This window comes from Crinia signifera, chromosome 2, assembly GCF_055691185.1.
Source record: "Crinia signifera chromosome 2, ASM5569118v1, whole genome shotgun sequence".
Lineage (NCBI taxonomy): Eukaryota > Metazoa > Chordata > Amphibia > Anura > Myobatrachidae > Crinia > Crinia signifera.
The window spans coordinates 243,109,419-243,125,480 of record NC_139218.1 but is presented as its reverse complement, the minus strand read 5'-3'; the positions used below and the strand labels follow the sequence as shown (position 1 = coordinate 243,125,480).

Sequence of the window (16,062 nt, the reverse complement as noted above, 5' to 3'; positions counted from 1 at the left end):
TTCTCCCCGTGCTTGTGTGGGTTTCCTATGGGTACTCCGGGTTCCTCCCAAACTACAAAAGTATACTGAAAGGTTAATTGGCTCCCCAAAAAATTAACCCTAGAATGTCTGTGTGTGCATGTGGTAGGGAATATAGATTGCAAGCTCCACTGGGGCAGGGACTGATGTTAATGGTCAAATAGTCTCTGTAAAGTGCTGGGGAATATGTGTGCGCTATATAAGAAACTGGTAATAAATAACCAACATCTACCCCACAAGGCTTGCTTTGTAAAAGAAATCCAGGTATAAAGTACAGTACTGCACAACATTTGCTAATTTCATGACATAAGCCCATAAGGACATTTGTGCATGGATCACATCGGTGGTTTGGCTCTTTGGTAGGGTGTGGATTATTTGATAGACAGTGTCCACAGACAGTCAATAGGTCTACCCCAAACGGTTGACAATGCAGTAGGTCGACATGGTGAAAATGTCAACATGCAAAAAGTAGACACATAAAAAGGTCGACATGACACTGACATAATATTTTTTTGAAAAACTCAACAACTGCCAACATAGACCCTCTAATTACTGTAACGCGTTCCCCAGCATGGATCGCGTTTGGGGCTTGGCATACTAAATTATATTCTTCCACTATGCTCACAAGGATGGTGAAGTAAAAACAAGCCAGTTAAAAAAAAAAAAAACCTGAAAAACTCAAGTGGACCTTTCGGGATAGACCTATTGACTGTCTTTCTAGACACTTTAGATCTCTCAACCAAAACCATTTTGGTGCTGGGATTGGCTATTGGTTCAATTCTGGCAACACTGAGGTCTGTTAATTAGGTGTAAAGATGTTCAAACACAGGTCAGTAAGGGTTGTTTATCAGACACTTTAACCAATATTACATCCTCCTGCTTTTATTGGAATCTAGGAGCTAATATGGACATACTGAAGATAAAGGGCCTTGGGTAGAGAGATAAAGAACAGAGATATAAAGTACCAACCAGTTCTAAGTAGCCATTTTTCAAACACAGCCTGTAACAGGGTAATTAGGAGCTGGTTGGTACTTTATTTCTGTCCACTTTACCTCTCTCCAAGGCTTAGTACACAGAACTCTGGAATTGCGATATCCTTGCTGTCACAGCGAAACAGTGGGGAAGATATTGCAGCAGTTGCGACCAGCTTTAGTTACAATATTTGTACAACTTATGCTCTTTGGTGCACTGTAGCAGTTACAACCAGGTTGTTTATCTGATTACTTACTGTTTGCACTGAAGCAGCTGGTTGAAGACGTACTCATTTCTAGAAAAAATTGCAGTATGTAGAGGGGTCCTAAAAATGGGGCGAAACAGAAAATAGTGTATATTACGGTCAAAACCATTGTTCTTTTTTTATTATTACTGTATATAGCATGAACATCCATTACTGTTTAGTTTGCACACTCGTCTAATTCCATAAACTTCAGGAATCCCCCCTAGGTTGTCTACTAACAACTAAAATGCTTATCAGTTCATGATACCAGTATTATCAATGTGAACATCATGAACCTAAGAGTTTTTAGGTCTGAGTAGACAATCCAAGAAGGATCCCTGACATTTGTACATTAATTCTGAAATTTCCATAAAAAAAGATATTATATTATTGTAATCCCTGGATTTGCATGATTTTATCTGAACAACTTATTAGTACGAGATGTCTTTTCAATATAATTTCTTACTAATACGTTGTTACTGGACATCAGTTCTGCTTTTTTAAATAACACTGTACTTTTACTTTTTGTAACACATTACACATCCTATCAGTTTGTGTTGTATATGTAAACCTATGTAAATATATGGGCTATAACACACGTGCCCTTTGCCATGTTGAGAACTAAAATCCTGCAAAATTACAAAGTGACATGGGGGCTAATTCAGGTTGGAACGCATGAGCAATCCAACCCGCATTATGCCCAATGGGGGGCTCGGAGTGTGCACAGACGGTTCCTGCAATCATTGCGCAGAACAGTGAATAGCTCTGCCTGAGTGACAGGCAGAGGTATTCCCGGCGAGGGGTTTATTGCCCCCATATTCCAGTAGTAGCCAGGCAAAGGACTGATCAGTGAGGTGCAGTTTCCTTCACCTTGCAAGGACTGGTAAGCTTCCTCCTGTACTGAGATCGCACCGCATTTCGGTGCAAATGCAGGCAGGGGGTGGTATGCACTTGCACTCCTGCCTTTCCACTGCTTAAGGAGTCCGACCACTATACAATTTGATCAAAGCACCCAAATATGATGAAATACCAACATCTAATGTAAGACCTCACATATTAAATAAGGATTCTTAAACCACAAAACAAGTCCTTTTTTTTTTTTTTTTTTTTTTTTATAAACAATTTTTATTATATTTTTCAATCATTTAGTACATATAAGGCAAAATGCACGGACAGTGTGAGACATATCAACTATATAATAAGGTATGGGAACATCCATGTATCAATTTGTTCAGGTTACAGGGTATAATGCTATAAATATATTGACATATTCGAGGTAAATAGAGTCTCGTTTATAGTTTTTCATTACATTATGATCAGCTTTCTGTAGTATAACTCTATTATGTAGAATGAGATCAGATTGGCTAAATAAAATACGTATAACAGAATCTCAAGACTCGTTGTTTTGATTTCCTTTCCCTCCCAGCCCCGTAGGTAAGGATCAAGTCTATGAGTAATCTAAACAAAGTTTTAGTGATTAGTCAGAGGTATAAAGCCGCATTGGCTTTAAATTCTAGAGAGTCAACATGGACTCTAATTATAATTCTAGTTTTTAGTCTCACAAAGTATAAAATCTTCTAAACTTATCTAAGAACATATCAAGGTAAATAGGGTGGGTGAGAATTGGGAGGGGGGGGGGGACGTCAGACAAAAGCAGAATCAATTTGAAAATCCTTATCTAATTTATCCATTAAGAGGCTTCTGGAGACACGGCTCAATCGTTCATTTCATTGTCAAAGAAGTCATGGGTGTCATCATTAGAGACAGTTTCTTTTAAGCAGATAGTTGTCTGAGTAGGTACCAAGTTGTAGACTCAAACATTTTTTGAATTCGGCTTTGTGTTAGTTGGTCTAGACTATTGATATAAAGTTCCCATTTTTTATAAAAGCGTAGCGCGCCCTTCTCAAGGTCAGCTCTCAGTGCCTGTCTTTCATAAAATAATGTGTTTAGAATAGCTTGTTTTAACTCCATTATGGTAGAGGATCTCCTATGTATCCAATGTGTTAATATCAATTTTTTAGCAATTGTTAATATAATGGTGAGAACCGGGATAATCAGCCTCTTATTCGGACCAAGATCCCAGTCACTGAAATATAGGAACAGACATGCAGTCGGGTGCTTCTGGAGCCTCAGAGAATACGTAGTGTTAACAAAGTTTACCACCTTATCCCAAAAGAATCTGATTTTTCTGCATTACCAAAAATTGTGGAAATATGTAGCATCCGTTTTTTGGCATTTGTAACAGCATCCCGTGTCACTGGGGACAAAGTGTGCCCTCTGTACCAGGGCTATGTATGCCCTATTTAAAAACTTTGTGTGGGTCTCCTGTAAAGCAACCGACTGCAAGTATTTCATGGTAAATGGGAGTTTTTTAAATACACTGGCCAGGGGTGGTAGGTCTGGAATATCTTTGACCCATTTAGTTTGGAGTTGTTGGTGATGTGCCTCCCTCCCTGTCGCTATAAGAGCCGAGTATAAATATTTGATTCTATATCCCAGCACACATTCTGGTCTCAACAAACCAGCAATGGGGTCCACGTCTGTCTCTCTGTCCATTGGCTTCAAGTGAGCTTGTGCGAAGTGTCTCGACTGGAGGTACATATAGAACTGACGGTGCGGCAGCTCATACCTCTCCTGCAACGCAGAGAACGGAAGTAATCCTCCTCCTGGATCAAATATTTTACGTACATTTGTAATGCCCCTGTCCCTCCAGCCGAGAAACTCCGCATTTTCTAGACCAGGGGAGAACAGGGGGTTACCCCAAAAGGTGGTGAATGGTGAAGAGGAGAACCGTCTGTGCAGAGTCTTCTTGATTTGCCTCCAGGACCTGTAAGTCGCCTTGAACAGAATAGAATCTCTGACCGACTTAGGTATCAGTCGTATTGGGGCGTGTAAAAGAGCTGCCGGAGAATACTGTTTGAATATTTGTTTTTCTAAAGTGGGGATGGTATACTCCGACCTAGAAGTGAACCAGTCTGTGATATACAAGCGTTCTCCCAGGCAGCTCATTTTAGGTATATCAGGCATGCCAAATCCACCATCAGATTTACTATGTTTAAGTCTACTAAATGGTATACAGGCCCTCTTCCCTGCCCATGCGAATCTGAGGTATAAAGTTTTACATTTCTGCAGGTCCGTACTGTGGATCTGGAGTGGCAACATCTGTAGAAGATAAGACAGCTTGGGAAAAGCTATAGCTTTGATTACTGTGATTCTACCCGCCAGAGATAGAGGCAATTCCATCCATCCGGACAACAATTTGTCAACCAATGTCAAGGAGGGGGGAATATTAACATTATAAAGATCTTTCAGTTTTTTAGGGATCAGGACTCCCAGGTACTTGAGTGTGTGTGGGCATATAGTGAAATGTGAGGTATGATGAGATGTGCCTGGTACTGTGTAGGGAGCTGAGAGTGGTAGAGTCTAGACTTATCATAATTCACTCGGAAGCCAGAGAATTTTTTTTTTAGGTTTTACATTTTTTTTCTATTTTCAGGAACTGGCTGGAGGACAAACAATACTGTACAGTCCTACCTTCCTTTACTGTCCTGCATGTTGGGGTTAGCTCCTGCATGTAAAAGTGCCTCAGCTATTTGTGCTACATCAGACATCACTTCCAAGGAGCGATCCTTCAATGTACAAGCAGCAACCAGGTGTAGTGGAGTTTCTTGTTCCCCAATGGTAGCCGCATTTACAAGAGCACCATTTTTTATTAGGAAATTGGCAGCAAATTTATCATCTATTAAAGAACAAAAAAAAAAAATGAACAGAACAAATGCTTAACAGATTATGGAAAAGCATATGTACTCCGAAATGATTTAAAATAGTTCTACTTACCCCTCTGGATTGCTTTGTGCAATAGGCTCTGACCTTTCTTATCTACCATGTCAACATCTGCCCTGCTGTTCACTAGAGTGGTGGCGATGCTTTCTAGCTTACGCGAGAGAGCGAGGTCCAGGGCAAGATCTCCATTTTGGTCCAGCTCATTTAATTTTGCAGGCAGCTGAAATAAGTGTGTGGACTTATTACAAAGTATTGGATACACATACAGGCTTTTCCGAAACCAAGAAAAATTACAGCTAATGTTCCGCCCTATAACATTTTTCATAGGCCAACAGATGTGTCATTGTATTAAAAACTGAAATGATTATGCCTCCTTTTAATATCTAACTTAAATAAAGGTTTTTGACTGCAATAGCCTTTGCATCTGCATGAACATCAGCTGTACTTTATGGTCTTTATTTGTAATACAGTGCTATAGCCAATCGTATCTTATTACAGTTGTAGAGCTAAAAGGGAAGCAGCTTTTAAGGTGCCCATAGTTCATCGGATCCGTTCGGCACTTCTATAGTACACATCGCATAGCATGCAATGCGATGAACAGCTAGTACAAAAAGTATGTGCAGCACATACTTTTTGTACCGTACGATGAGATGCGCGGGAGCGCGCATCTCATAGTACAGAACGGACCGTCTATGGCAGGGGTGTCAAACTCAAATTCATCGGGGGCCGCATCAGCAGTTTGGTCACCCTCAAAGGGCCGGTTGTATCTGTAGGACTATGTGTCCACTCTTTATTATCATAAATTATTGTCACTGCATTCAATTATTACTGTTTTTTTGTAATAATGGAAGTAATAACTAGCAGGGAGATTGGCTGGGGGCCTGGGACAGGGCACAGTGACGTGACGTCAGATCACCCAGCAGGTGACCTGGGCCTCTGGGTTCGCAGGACTCTCGCTAGAGTTCTGGACTGGTGGTGACAGTGGGACAGATAATGATAATGACCCTGGACACAGGTAGCCGCACTGCAGATTTGTGGGCTCAGGCTGCGGCTGTGTGCTGCTGGCCTGGCTCTCTGCCTGCCCGGCCACGGACTCTGGACTGGACAGACTGGTCTGGACAACAAGAGACAACACAACTGTGCCCACCCCACTGCCGAACTTACAGTAAATATACTGAACCAACTGATGCCACTGCTGCGCAGCGCGGCATCACAGGCAGGAGGCAGCTCACCGCCGGGCCGGCGTCCAAGTCCGACAAGCAGGCGCAGCAGCATGCACGTCACGATGTCACTGGCACTGCTGTTAGGCGGGCGTGTGTCACACATGGCAGCGCCGTAGTCGCTGCCCGCAGGAGGAGCCGGGGAGGAGTCGGGCACGTCACACAGTGACACTAACAAGTCTGTGTCCACTGTCCTGCCTCCCTCCTCCTCCCAGCGAGCGCCGCGGCAGAGTGACTGTGTCACCCGGCTTCCTAACGTTGTTAGGTATGTCTCTCAGTCTCGAGTAGTCATGTGAGTGTCACTGAATGTGATGTGACACTCACACTGTGATGGCTTCCCGCAGTAATGTAATCGGCGCAAGGCGGGGCTGGGTGGCGGCGGCTGCGCGTGCCACATGACGAGGTCTGGCGGGCCGGATTTGGCCCGCGGGCCTTGTGTTTGACACCCGTGGTCTATGGGCACCTTAACTTATTATAATTAACAACTGTCATGATGGTAGCCATTACTACACGAGGCACAGACTTAGGGCTCAAACCTATTAGCCGTGATAAATTAATGCAAAATCTAACTGCATTGGATGCACTTTATGGCGGACAGAATTTACACATAGCGAGCACTTATACAATAGCGAGCAATTTTGATCGAATTTGGGCTGATACCAGCCTGAGAAGGTTGCAAAATCGAAAGCCATTGCCGGTGTTTAACTGCTGTCGGAATGGTACCTTACACCCTTCGCAATTAATAGGACTGACCCCATGTGTTTGTACAAAGGTAGATTGTAAACTTGTGAGCAGGGCCCTCATACCTTTGACTGTCTGTAGATACCCAGTTTGTTGTATCAGAGAATAGAACAAGTTTGCGAGTGAAGAGAGACAGCCAAGCTAGCAGCGTGGTGAGCGCAAGGCAAACTTTGCGCTCCCTGTCAGAATACCGATGGCCGGGATCGCGATGCAAGTATACTAAAGGTCGGGATCCCAACCGCCGACCAATCATACCACACCCATGAAAGCTAGGAGCTGATTGGCTGGAGTGTGTGTGGATTGAAAAGTCTACAGCTTCTAGATATAGTCATTAAGCTGACAACAAAAGGTCAACGTGCAATAGATCTACACAGTCAAAAGTTCGACATGGGCTAGACAGACACAGACAAAAGGAGATCATGGTTTTCCCAGCTGGAACACCATTTATCCTATGCAAGGTGTTTGGCATGATAAAACTTGTTGATAAATGGCCCCTATACATTGTAACCAACTTAAAGCTTGAGCGTGACATGAGCTTCTCAGCAGAGTCTGGGGGCTTCAGTACAGTATAGGAAAACCATGTGACATTGACTTGCTGGCATCTTTTTACAAGCTATGCCCTTCCTCATATCATGTATCTTAATGTGATGAGGGCTATGTGCAGACAGAAATGTTCTATAGCAGTGCGTGAACAACAAGCAGTTCTTGATAAATGTACTTATTCTGTTTATCATGCTATTACAATTCTATCATACCTGGGAATCCATCTCTATTAGATACAAAAAAACTACATCTTCTCTTTCCAATTTAATTGCTTTGTGCAAAGGAAATTGTGTCTTTGATTTGATCATTTTGTACAAAAGCTGTGCACTCATTGAGCTGAAGTCTTCCTTTTTCAGGTCGTCCTAAAACAATTAATGCAAACAAAAAAGAACAGTTACTGGATACATGCCCATGATGATCACCATTACTTTTGCATCATTGGTTTGTAATGAATACTTAAGAGACAAATGTTTTAATAAACCATAATTTGTGAAACAGCGGCTTGTCGACCAGCGAAATGTTGGCACGCATTACTGAGGGCCACAGAATGCTAAAGAATGTCACTTGTACCACCAAGTACATTTGTCAGCATAACGAATTACTCTCATATTAGCAGTTTTACTGCCAACACTTGTGAAAGTAGCATTTTGCCAACAACCCGATGCCTGCATTATGGGGTCCCCATAATGCTTGTGGATATTTTGATTGTTTACAAGGACAATGCATATCCCATCACGAACTTCAACAGAAAAAAACATTCAGCATGTCAACAGACTGTGCATTACACGTGGCCTCCAGCTCAAGAGACTATAATGGTTAATAATAGCCATAATATAATGCCCATGTACTTGGGACTATGGGTAAACACAGAAATTCCTTACCCAGTGACTTGCAATGATCTCAGCACAATAGTTTAACAAAGTGGTGGCACTGAGTTCTTCTGCGGTCTGGTAAAAACGGATACAATTCCTCACATTTACCAATGACATGACGCCCTTTTCACACCTAAAACAATAATATAAGCATATGTAAAATAAGCGGATGTATCTAGAACATTTGGGTCCTAGTGGAACGATGTTACCATTCTTTTTTCATTAAACTGACAAACGTCTGGCCTGCCTTTGTGTGTGAGGACAGGATTACAATATTTGGACCTCACAAAAATACACTGTTGTGTGACTGTTAATGTGAAACCCTACATTTCATGTACTTACCTCTCTCTAAGAAGTTGAAGCTGAAACCTATTTGCAAGCTTCATCAATTCTGTTAAGAAAACGTCATCTTCCCGCAAGTCCAGCTCATCAGTATATATCCAGCGCAACATTGTCATGGTGACCTCTGAGTTAGAATCTGGGGGTAGAGAGGCCAAACTTTCCTGACAAACATCTGTACAGCACTGTACACAATGGGTTAAACATCAGTCTGTATAACTCCCACTTGCAAGTAACATGTTGGGAGTTTGACCACCCACATGATTTAGTATATGCCTTCAGTCATAGGAAAGAGTGACATAAGCGATGAGGAGTTAAAAAATTCTAACCTATTATTTTAAAAGGAAGCATCAATTTTACTTTCAAATACAATTTTTATTGTCGTTTTTTTTCTCTGACTATAATATTAGACTGGCATTTATCAATAGTCTAGTGTGCCGTGGCACCCTGAGGGATTTGCAGGGGTGCCCTGGATTGGTGGTCCATGACCAATTAAAAAAACAAAAAAACATTCTGTACTTTACGTTGACTCAGTGGGTTTCTGTGATTGAATATTTAATCTTTGGTATGAGAAAAAGACTATTAAAATAAATCTTTCCCCACACTGCACTGAATACCCCACAGTGTGTGTGGCCTGCTACAGAGATGATAGTTCATCTCAAGTGACAGACCAGAGATGATTTAGAAGACAGCCTGTTTGGGGACAAATACAACCGATTACTATAACCCTTTTCTTTGGTTACATAGCACAGGTTTTTTCCCTTAAGAGGAACATAACAAACAGCATTCTATAGCAACAACCACAGCACAACCCACCTACCAGAATAGTGTTTTACTCTAAAGGCCCATACTCACTGCCCGATTTTGAGCTGCAAGCCGCTCAAAACAAGAAGTTTGAGCGGCTTTCAGCTCAAAGCCTAGCAGAGTGTACGGCAATGAGCGGTGATGCACTCTACCGCACCATCACTGGGAAAGCCACTCATCTGCTGGTATTACCTGCAGATGAGCAGCTTTGAGGACAGGTTTGCATAGCACTGCACTATGGAAAGCCGTCCGACCCCTGGTCATCCCTGTCCATACACGCTGGGCAGAATCGCCCAGTGTGTATGGACCTTAAGCCTTTTGAATTGTCCAATTTTTTTACTTTTTTGGGGGAGATGTATTTTATATATAGCAGGAGCATTGAAATTGTAATATGCAATGTTCACATACATAGTAAGCATTTCAGAAATAACATGTAATAAGATACAGTACAATGAAATAAAGATCAATACATTTCCATAACGTTCTGTAATGTATACGCTCAATTTTTCCCATTTATGGTAAAATATGTATAATTTAGAATAGTTACCATAAATGAGCACAAAAACAAAAAGAAACAATTCTTACTTTTAAAAATGTGAATACGTATTTGCATGGCACCGTTCTAATTTGTATTATATTCCACATTAAAATATTCTTTCTGCTAAGTGTGCACAAACTAGCACTTTTAGCACTTATTTTGTTTCTTTACCAATGTAACTCTTCTCCACACCTCGCTTAGTCTACCTATGTAACACATTTTTATACTGTTTCTAGTATGATTGCTTGGGACGGTTGTGCTGTGTTGGCCTGGGGAGAATTACGCCCTGCAGTCGAGAATGTAATGAACCCATCTGATTGTGGCAGGTATTCAATGTGGCCGGCGAGAGGGTTAAACAGCGAGGATTTCAGAAAACCAGCGATCCTCGCTGTTTAACCCCCTCACCAGCCGCTCGCCCTATACAATGTTCTGGGGAAATCCCCAAACAGTGAGACCCGCGGCTAATGCAGTGAACCCGCTGTATTTAGCCGCGAGTCTCGCTGCTTCTGGAGCCGCATACGCCAATTCCCCCTCGCTCAAAAAAACGTAGCGAGGGGAAACTGGCGTATGAGGGGGCTGCGTTGAATATGGACAGGGTGAGTGGCGACAGTGAGCAGGAAGCCCTGCTCGCTGTCGCCGCTCGCCCACAGCATTGAATACATCCCTATGAGGTCATCTGGACACAGTGGGTGGTCCCATATGTTGTGGCCTAAAATTATGCTAAGCACCCAATTTGTGATCTATGTTAAAATGAATTGTTTATTATAAATTATTATGATCAGCAGTACTTAGTGCTTACGGTGTGCACCTGCAATTTCTCTTTAAGTGTGCACAAATTACAGAAAGTTGTTGTGAGTGCAATGTGATTTGATCAGTGATCCTATTGCCCGTTCCATACTCACTAAGACTGCAACACGTACTTCAAGTGATCCAGGTGAACAAGCACTTAAATATTATTAGGACCACAAGGTATAGTATGTGCTGGGTTGTAATATGCAACAATATATCATTCATAGACATTTGCACTGATCAGCAACAATGTGCTTATGTGCAGCTGTTACATACTGTATAACAATGACTTGCTCTGGAATTGAACATAGGAGGTTTGCATACATATTAGCTATGTGTACACTACTATGAGATACCTTATCACAATTAAGTAAGAATAATTAAGTATTTATAAACGGAGTGTGGTCACACACATCTACATATAATACCTCTGTACCTTTTTATTCAAAACCAGCAATTCTCTAATAAAGATCTTAAAATTAGAATACATTTTGTTTTGTAGGTCTTCTTCAGATGGTTCCTAGATGCAAACCGTAACTTGTTGTAAGTATAAAACATGCATAGGGCGGTATTCAATGTGAATACCAGCGACGTGCAGCGAATCCTGTTTAGGATTCGCTGCTCATTCGCCACTGCCTGCCACGTTCCGGAGCCTCGACGGCTCCGGTATTCAACGAGTCAGGGGCTCATTGCCCCTGACTGGCGAATTTGTGCTCCTGCGGCGATGCCGCAGGGAGCCTTAGGACGGTGGCAGGCAGGGAGATGGAAGTCTCTCTGCCTGCCCCAGAGCGTATGTGGGGGGGAGGTGGGCTCCCCGGGTGCCAGGCAGCACAGGCTGCCCCCCGGGGGTGCCAGCAGGGGACCGGGTATATTCACTACACCCGATAACAATCGAGTGCAGTGAATATATGAATATCTAATGAGCGGCTCGGCTCCGGCACCCCCTGCTGGCTGCTGTGTAAAAAAAAGCACATGAATAAAAATAGCATGCCCCTCCTCAGAATAAAATTCCTGATTTTTTGACACCAAATGTAAAAAACAAAACACTTTATTTTAAAAGTTCACATTCCACTTCACCATAAAAAGATAGCGATTGCTACTCGGCGAATCATGGCGAAAAAAACCTTGAAATGTATTCGCCATCTGCTCATTGAATAGGGTGATTCACCGTTTTTGTCAAAAATTCGCCAAACAGCACAAATTCGCCATAAAAACATGGCGAATCATGCTCATTGAATACCGCCCATAGTGTTTTAGCACAGTGAACTGGATAATAAAGGCCTGTAGAGAATTCCTTAGAGCGGAAGTGGCTGTTTTCTCACCTGACAGGTCCAGCTCCTTTACTGCAGCCAAACTGGCCAGACTCCAAGCATCACTTCTTGCTGCCAACACAAACTTGTGAGCGCTGATATTCTGATCCCCAACCTTTATCTTCAGGTCACTGAGGTACAGAGGAAATCCCAATTGAGGTTTTACTTTAACAATACACAGAATTTTTAAAAGCAAGAGAAATAAAAAACCAGTATAACAAACATAGCTAAACCTCGTTTAGGGCAATGTATTGTGTACAACATGTACAGTGTAGGGCAGGCATTCCCAACCACGGTCCTCAAAGCACACCAACAAAGCAGGTTTTAGTGATATTCAGGCTTCAACAAAGTTGGTTAAATCAAAATAATGCAGGTAATAATTAAGTAATCTGTGCTCAAGCCTGCATATCACTAAAACCTGCAGTTTTAATGTGCCTTGAGGGCCCTGGTTGGGAATGACTGGTTTATGATATAGATCATTTCAATACATTTCTTAGCAGATACATTATAGCTTCTGCCACCTAGAACCTGCCCTGGTAGTGTTCAATCTACACTGTTTTAGCAGGGTAGTCCAGGCCCGCCCACATTAGTAAAGTCAGAGCCACAGGCCAACCCACATTAGTGACATCGGCGGGCCTGGCCCGCAGAGCTGGAGCTGCCCTCCCCCCCCCTCCACCCTGCCCTGCTGTGATCCTGGAAAGATAACATAAAGAGTGAAATATAAAAACACACAATACACAAATACGTGGGACAAACACTAAATATTTAAAAAGGCTGTGTAGGTGTATCAATGCACTTAATTGATTATGGAATAAATAAATTATTCACAATCTTTGGCATCTTATTAATATTCACAATACATGTGAACTATCTTAATTTCTTGCTTTTCAGCAAATTCATGGGTACATTTAACGTAATATGAAAATACATTTTCAATCAGTTGTCTGAACAAGTTTTTGCCTGCTGAGTTATATATTGGTGCCTTCTGAGTGATATATTTTAAATTTGTGTCTAGTGTGTATGGGGCTTTAGGTTAGGGAATAAAGATGACAGAAGATAATAAACCAACAAGGAGAGCTAGCCAGGAATATGAAAGATTGTGTAACCTAGAGAGGAAAAGCATTGGAGATAAGGGAGGAAGTGTATTAAGCCTGGGAAGTGGTACAGTGGAAGGTGATATTGCAGCAGCTCATCAGCCCCTAACTATCACATTACATGCTAAATAACAGTTAGGGGCTGATTGACGGCTGCAATATCACTTTCCACTGTATCACTTCCCAGGCTTAATACATTTGCCCCAATGTGCGCTTTGTAGGACAAAGATGAAAAACAAAGGGTCATACAAAAAGAAACCTGTTGATTCTTGGTTTGTGTGTACAATAATTTTGGCATGCATACTGCAGATTGAGATGGCTGTTCTGCAGCTCCCACATAATCATCTTCTCACATTTGTTAACCTTTTATTGATCTTCACAGCCTCCCGGTAACAGCAGCAGTCACATACATGTAACATGGTGAACACACTTACTGGTTCAATGTAAAGGAAGTGTTATGCTAAATAAACATATCTACTCTAAGACAGCCCTAAAGGAGTGTACACAAGTTGTGATTTTAGCTTACATTTTTGACTATATAGTAAAGATCGTTAAAAAAAAAAAAAAGGGTTTTCCCTGCTTGCAATACCGATGCAAGGCACTGCAAGGATGGGATCGCAAGAGAAAACAGACTGTACAGGCAAGGTAAATTTGACTATTTTGCATACAGTATATTTGGCCATTGGCATATTTCACTGTATGTATGCACGTTAATTACTACACAAGACCAAAAGCCTTTCCCAGGTCCAGATGAGCAAGCAGGTTAGCTATAATAATGGAGAAGGACAACAGTTAATAATGGAGTTGGCAGCAGTTATATGTCTGGACTATTCTGCTAATGTGTTTTCTCTCATACCTCCAGCTACTGTCTCTCATGATTACTCCTATGCCATACTACTAGTGGCTGCACAGAAATGACTGTCACCAGTGGCTGTCTATATCCTGGCGGCTTATAAATGTGGCTACCATACAATAGTCACACTCTTTCCAATATCCATCTACAAATGATGTCCACTAGCTTATGTATCAATAATTTTCCAATCTATGAAACATTTCTTCTCAATGCACCTGTAACAAAAATGAGGTTAGTTTTCCTTCTCTAACCGATGTGCATCTGTTTTTTACTGGATGTAAGCGGGGAAAGAACAACCTATAATCACTGCTATGTGAATAATAAACTTATGAGACTTAAGGCCCAAACAAGTGGGGTTTTGGGGTTCAATTGCACTAACCGTAGGAGTTAGGATATAAGTTTGCACTCTAGGCCCCCTGCTGAGTATGGATGGTAAGTATGAGTATCAATGGAGGTGTGCTACCACGAACAAAATAAGTTAAGGCCCAAACACTCTGGGTGACTTTTTGCTGAAAGCAGCTCAGTTTTGAGCTGCATTCACCTCAAAACCGCCCAGTGTGTATAGGGCAGCAATGAGCGGAGAGTGCTCCTGCATCATCGCTGACTCCGATGCTCATCTGCTGATATTACCAGCAACTGAGCGATGGGGTGGACGGCTTTCCATTGGGTCTTGCTATGGAAAGTTGTCCACCCCGGAGAAAAATCGATAAAACCAGCGAAAATAGCTCATTGTGTATGGCCCTTAAGAACCAGATTCCATAAAGCAAAAAAGCAAGGAGGATCAGAGTCGGAGGTCCCATGGGACATCAAACGCATCCAATTTGGGCCGATATCTTGGCCCGATCTATCAGGAATGGGTTTCCTTTTAAATTAAAGTCTGAGAATAGCTTTATGGTTTTCACTGGAGGTTTATGCCCAAATAGCTGTAGTGTATGGAGGCCTTAAGGCAGTGGTTCCCAACCCTGAGCCTCAAGTACCCCCAACAGTGCACGTTTTCCAGGTCACCCGGTAGGTGCACTCATTATTCAGGCACATTTGAAAAGATCCACAGGTGGAGCTAATTATAGCACTTGTGATTGTGTGGAGACCTACAAAACGTGCACTGTTGGGGGTACTTGAGGACCAGGGTTGGGAACCACTGCCTTAAGGGATAAATTTACTAAGGTGTAAACTCTACTAAAGATGGGATGTCATATCAACCAATCAGATTCTATCAGTACTTGTTTCCTAGCACGGTGCCCACGATTTTAATCTTATTACATAATTTTGATCGCATCGCATGCGATGCGATCAAAACAATGATTTCATTGTACAATCACCGTAATGGGTGATTAGTATGTTATATGCACCCCCATTGTTAACGCCACCGCCACTATTAATTATGGCGAGCGCAGTGGTACGCGTCCTCCGACCTTTTCATACCCCCACTATCCACGTCGGCGTGGAGTTGATTTTATATATAGTGACCCCGAAGCATGGCGAGCGCAGCAACCCCCACGAGGGGACGTGGATAAGTTCACATGTATTCCGCGTCCGCTCGCCACACTATATAAAATCAACTCCACGCTGACGTGGATAGTGGGGGTATGAAAAGGTCGGAGGACGCGTACCGCCACCCCTCACGGGCTCGCTGCGCTCGCCACGCTTCGGGTTGGCGTTAATAGTGGCGGTGGCGTTAACGATGGGGGTGCAAACAACATACTAATCACCCATCAGGGTGCATGTACAATTAAATCATCTATTATCTTCTAGAACAGGGGTAGCTAACTCCAGTCCTCAAGAGCTACCAACAGTTCATGTTTTCCAGCTCAAGTCACAGGTACACAGGTGCACTCATTACTGACTAACATATTATAAATGATCCACAGGTGGAGCTAATTACTTCACTTATGATTCAGTAAGGAGACTTGGAAAACGTTAACTGTTGGTAGCTCTCGAGGAC

General features: G+C 42.4%; 1 protein-coding gene across 1 annotated transcript in view; it reads right to left on the bottom strand.

The window, feature by feature from the left end:
* ANKFY1 (ankyrin repeat and FYVE domain containing 1) overlaps window positions 1-16,062 on the bottom strand; it is a 52,925-nt gene that overhangs the window by 17,302 nt on the left and 19,561 nt on the right. The window contains exons 3-9 of the mRNA XM_083174133.1: window positions 12,186-12,304; window positions 8,736-8,871; window positions 8,403-8,526; window positions 7,734-7,883; window positions 5,072-5,237; window positions 4,769-4,973; window positions 1,247-1,315 (exon numbers count right to left, since the gene is read on the bottom strand). Coding sequence (XP_083030259.1) covers window positions 1,247-1,315; window positions 4,769-4,973; window positions 5,072-5,237; window positions 7,734-7,883; window positions 8,403-8,526; window positions 8,736-8,871; window positions 12,186-12,304 — 969 coding nt within the window. The remainder of the gene's footprint in view (window positions 1-1,246; window positions 1,316-4,768; window positions 4,974-5,071; window positions 5,238-7,733; window positions 7,884-8,402; window positions 8,527-8,735; window positions 8,872-12,185; window positions 12,305-16,062) is intronic.